The sequence below is a fragment of the Octodon degus genome, unplaced genomic scaffold (assembly GCF_000260255.1).
Source record: "Octodon degus isolate 3935 unplaced genomic scaffold, OctDeg1.0 scaffold00007, whole genome shotgun sequence".
NCBI lineage: Eukaryota > Metazoa > Chordata > Mammalia > Rodentia > Octodontidae > Octodon > Octodon degus.
The window spans coordinates 9,453,229-9,457,744 of NW_004524583.1; the positions used below are offsets into that span (position 1 = coordinate 9,453,229).

The window sequence follows — 4,516 nt, forward strand, 5'->3', positions numbered from 1 at the left end:
TGTGAATCCATCAGGACCTGGGCTTTTGTTTGTTGGTAAGTTTTTTTTTTTTTTTTTTATTACATTTTCAATTTCATTGGCGGATATTGGGTTATTGAGTTTTTATATCTTCTTGATTAAGTTTTGGCAATTTGTATCCACGTAGGAATCTGTCCATTTTGTCTGTGTCTTTGATCCTGTGAAAGTAAAGATTTTCAAAATAGCTATTGATGATCTTCTGAATTTCTACAGGATCTGTAGTAATTTCTCCCTTTTCATTCCTTTTTTTTTAATTAATTTATTTATTTTGTGTGTGTGTGTGGCCAGTTCAGCCCACCAGGGGGCGGGGCTGGTTGGTATGTGGTGCTGGGGATTGAACCGCGGTCCCAGTGTTTTTGCTTAGCTTGTTCTAAGTAGGTGCTTTAGACCACTGAACCATCTCACCAGCCCAAGGAGTGTGTTTTTAATTTCCATATGTTTATGGGGTTTTTGTGGTTTCTTTTGTTGTTAATTTCCAGTTTCATTGCACTGTAGCCAGATAATATGCATGGGATAATTTATGTTTTCTTGCATATACTTAAGCATGCTCTAGGGACTAGTATGTGGTCTATTTTAGAGAGTGTTCCATGTGCAGCTGAAAAGAATATATATTCAGATGTTGGGTGGAACACTCTGTATATGTCCACTAAGTCCATTTGTTCAATGGTTTGATTCAGTTCTGCTACTTCTTTTGGTAATGATTCTTTTTTTTTTTTTTTTTTTTTTTTTTGCAGAACCAGGGATTGAACTCAGGCCCTTGCGCTTGCCAGGGGAGGGCTTATTCTCCTAAGCCACCTCCCTGGCCCCCTTTGGTAATCATTCTTAACATTATTATGCAATATGTTTTTAGATATTTTTCTTTCATTGACCTCTGTAAGTTGAATATTTTTCATGAGTTTACTGATATTTCACCTTCTTTCAGTTGCTTTTGTGTATCTCTTTTGGTTGGATTGCTTATATATTTTTAAACTAAATGTTCTTTCTCTATTAAGGAAACAAATATCTTACCACTCAAGTGTCATTTATTTCTTAAGCCTATGAGTATTTTAATTAGTATATGTATTTTAGTATATTACCTATGTTCTTTGGGAAACAGCTTTTATTTATTTTTTTTTAAATTTTATTTATTTATTTATGAGAGAGAGAGAGAGAGAGAGAGAGAGAGAGAGAGAGAGAGAGTGGTGTGTGTGTGTGTGGCCAGCTCAGCCCACCAGGGGGCGCGGCTGGTTGGTATGTGGGCTGGGGGATCGAACCGCAGTCCCTGATGCTTTGCCAAGCTTGTTCTAAGTAGGTGCTTTAGACCACTGAGCCATCTCTCCAGCCCGGAAACAGCTTTTATATTGGTAATAAAATTACAGTTTTAATTGATGAGAGCAGAACCACTGTGTTGAGTAAGAAAGCAAGAATTCAAAATGCTTAGAGGTAGCTTCCATGCATTCGAATGAGAATGCCCAAAAGAATGATGTGTTTATTTTTATTTTTTTGATGTTGTTTTGCTGTTTATTTTGAGACAGGTTCTCACTATGTCATTCAGGCTGGACTTGAGCTCACTGTGTAACCCAGGGTGGTTTCAAACTCCAGTCCTGTCTCTGCCTCCTGAGTGCTGGGGTTACAGCCACGTACCACCACACCTGGCACTGCTTGTTTTTTTTGACACAGGGTCTTGCTAAGTCTTTAATTAACCCAGGCTGGGCTAGGCGCCAACTTGCAGAGCTCCTGCCTCAGAGTCACACAGTACTGATATTACAAGTGTGCACCACCACCCCTAGTTTTGCCTGCTTTCTAACCTTTGTTTTCATATTATCTATCTTCCAGATGTATGAGTGTCCAGATAATCTGTTTCACTTTTGTCATATATTTCTAGTCATTAAAATAAGAATTCACATTTTTGATGCTTGTCATATTCTATTTTTCAAAAATGCTTAAAATATACTATCAGATGTACATTTTAAATTTTTTTCAAAACTCCATGGTGTAGTAAATACAAATGATTATCTACCAGTGACCAGTGAGTATTTTTTTTAACTTTATAGGTACTGCTTTTTGCCTTAAGTGTAATATAATAAGTAATTTAAGTTCAGAAGGGTTTTGTTTGTTTGTTTGCTTGTTTGGATGGCTTTGTTAGGATGCCTTCAGGGCATTTCTAGTATGGCTTGAGGATCTGGGGATCGAACCACAGCAACCTGAGCCTGACTGCTCTGTTTAAGCAGTCACTTAAACAACTGAGCTAATGGGCAGACCCTCAAGAAGTAATTTAAACAATGAGTTTTTAAAAAATTACCAGTGAGTATTTTTATGCAAAAACATAAGTTCCCATATTTGTTCATTTATTTACTTATTGCAATACTAAGGATAAAACCCACTACTTTTACACTAAGTTACATTCCAGCCCATTCTTTTTTTCTTTTTATCTTGGTAGGTCACTAAGTTCCCAGGCTGGGAAACTCACAACCTTCCCACCTCAACTTCTTGCTAGGATTTCAAGTATGCACCACCATACCCAGTATACTGCTCTATATTTACAAAAACAAAAAAACAAACAAAAACCCCACAATTGATTAACATTAAATTGTTTATATTTTACAGAAACAAAAAGTTTGGAAATCTTTCTGAACTTTGCTCACTAGTCTTATCAGCTTAAACCAGTGAGCTATGTCAATTTGAGCAATTTAAGCCAAATTTCATGAAGCTTCAATTTCCTCATGTATGATACGGATATGCCATTAGCCTCTACATCAGAAGTTCCCTGTGAAGATTACCTTAAATAATGTAATAAAGTACACTGTACATTATCTAGCAATGATAAGCCTTTACTGAACTAAATCAAAAAGTTTCTTAGAGATTTTTTCCTTCCTGAAGATTTTTGAAAAATGTGGCGCTGTGGGAATACCTCAGCCATCTAAGAGCTTGCCTGACTAGTGCAAGGTCCTGAGTTTCGGAACCCTGGGTGCACTGTGCTGGCTGAGAAACCTGGCACGGTGGTGCACACCTGTCATCCCAGCTCCAGGGAGCCTGAGACGGGAGGATCACATGAGTCCTAACTGTGTAGCAAGACCCTGTATCTAAATAAATAAACAATAATAAAAATTTTTTTGGAGAAATTTTAGCATTTGGTCTAAAAATAAGTAAGCTAACGGTGAATTATCATAATCTCAAACACTGCTGCAGTGGCCTCAGCTGCTTTAGTGGGGGGGGTAGGGTATTGCTGCATAGCTTATAAAAGGCAGCTAGGGGTATCTTCTGGTTTATGCGTCAATAAGGCTTAGATTACTTTACTGAAATAAAATAATGATTGTCCTCTCCCTGTGGCTGATGTTTGGGTAAATCCTTTATACTATGCTTTCTGCCCTTCCTTATGCTTCCTAGCTGAGTTCCAGAAATTGGGGATCCAGTGCTTTTACCAGAACTCTTATCTGGTAGTTTGGGCCAATGTGGTATTCCTGTGCTGCTTGCCATCTCAGCTGCCTCATATCTGCTTAGAAATTCAAAACATCATTAAGAAGACCTGCATTGTATACAGCTTTGTAGCTACCGTTCCACTCCCCAGGTATCTTGTCAGGGATGAGAACAGAACCATTGGCCACCTCACCTTTGACTTCTGCTTTCCACCTCCACCATGGCCCTTCTCTTTTGGAGTTGATCTTTAGAGTTAGGACAAAGAGGAGGAAGAGGAGGAGGAAGAGGAGGAGGAGGAGGAGAAGGAGGAGGAGGAGGAGGAAGAGGAAGAGGTCACTTAATGTGCAGAAGGATCCAACTCACTTTTCTCATGGTGCCTTCTCCACTCCCAACAGTATTTTTTTTTCTCCAAATGCCTTCAGGCCAGGTTTGGCTGGCTGGAGTGTTGTGGGGATCGAACTACAGCACCCTGAGGCTGACAGCTTTGTGGAAGCAGCCACTTAAAGGACTGAGCTAGGGCCAGGCCCCCTGCCAACAGTATTTGTGAGTGGGATATTTTCTTTGCTATACAAATGTATAGAACTGTAATAGCACATTACCTTCTGACTGTGTTGAGCTGAACAATATTCTTTTGTTTCAATGAGAAACCACCAATGAACATTAAAAGTTACTGAGAATGTGCCCAATATTATTTTTGTAGTTCTGGTGTCAGTGCTTGATACACTATAACATTCAATAAGTGTTTGTTAGGTGGATAGATGAACCATCTAAGTAATTTATGACCTCAGCACAGATCTAGGCCTGCTTTACCTCTAAGCAGTACTGTGCAGAAAGGAGTCTGTTGCATTGGACGTATTCCAGACTGAGTACCCTACTCCCCCCTGTCTTGGTGGCTTCCAGGTTGAAACTACTACTAAACACCACCAGTATTTTGCGGCCTAAGTATCAGTGTGCTGAGGATTTTGATAACATCTGGGGGGCCAATAAAGAAATCACCGCTGCTCTCCAAGATCCTGTGATTCTTCGGGCTACTTGCCCTTACAGTGCTGCCGGTAATAGTTCACTTTTAATAGCATTCTTTTAAAAATCTTCTTCCCCTTGG

The 4,516-nt window shown here is 39.3% G+C and overlaps 1 protein-coding gene across 1 annotated transcript in view; it reads left to right on the top strand.

Moving 5' to 3' along the window:
• The window catches only part of Noxred1 (NADP dependent oxidoreductase domain containing 1), a 37,919-nt gene that overhangs the window by 24,629 nt on the left and 8,774 nt on the right, over positions 1–4,516 (top strand). The window contains exons 3-4 of the mRNA XM_004624722.2: positions 3,385–3,565; positions 4,315–4,466. Coding sequence (XP_004624779.1) covers positions 3,385–3,565; positions 4,315–4,466 — 333 coding nt within the window. The remainder of the gene's footprint in view (positions 1–3,384; positions 3,566–4,314; positions 4,467–4,516) is intronic.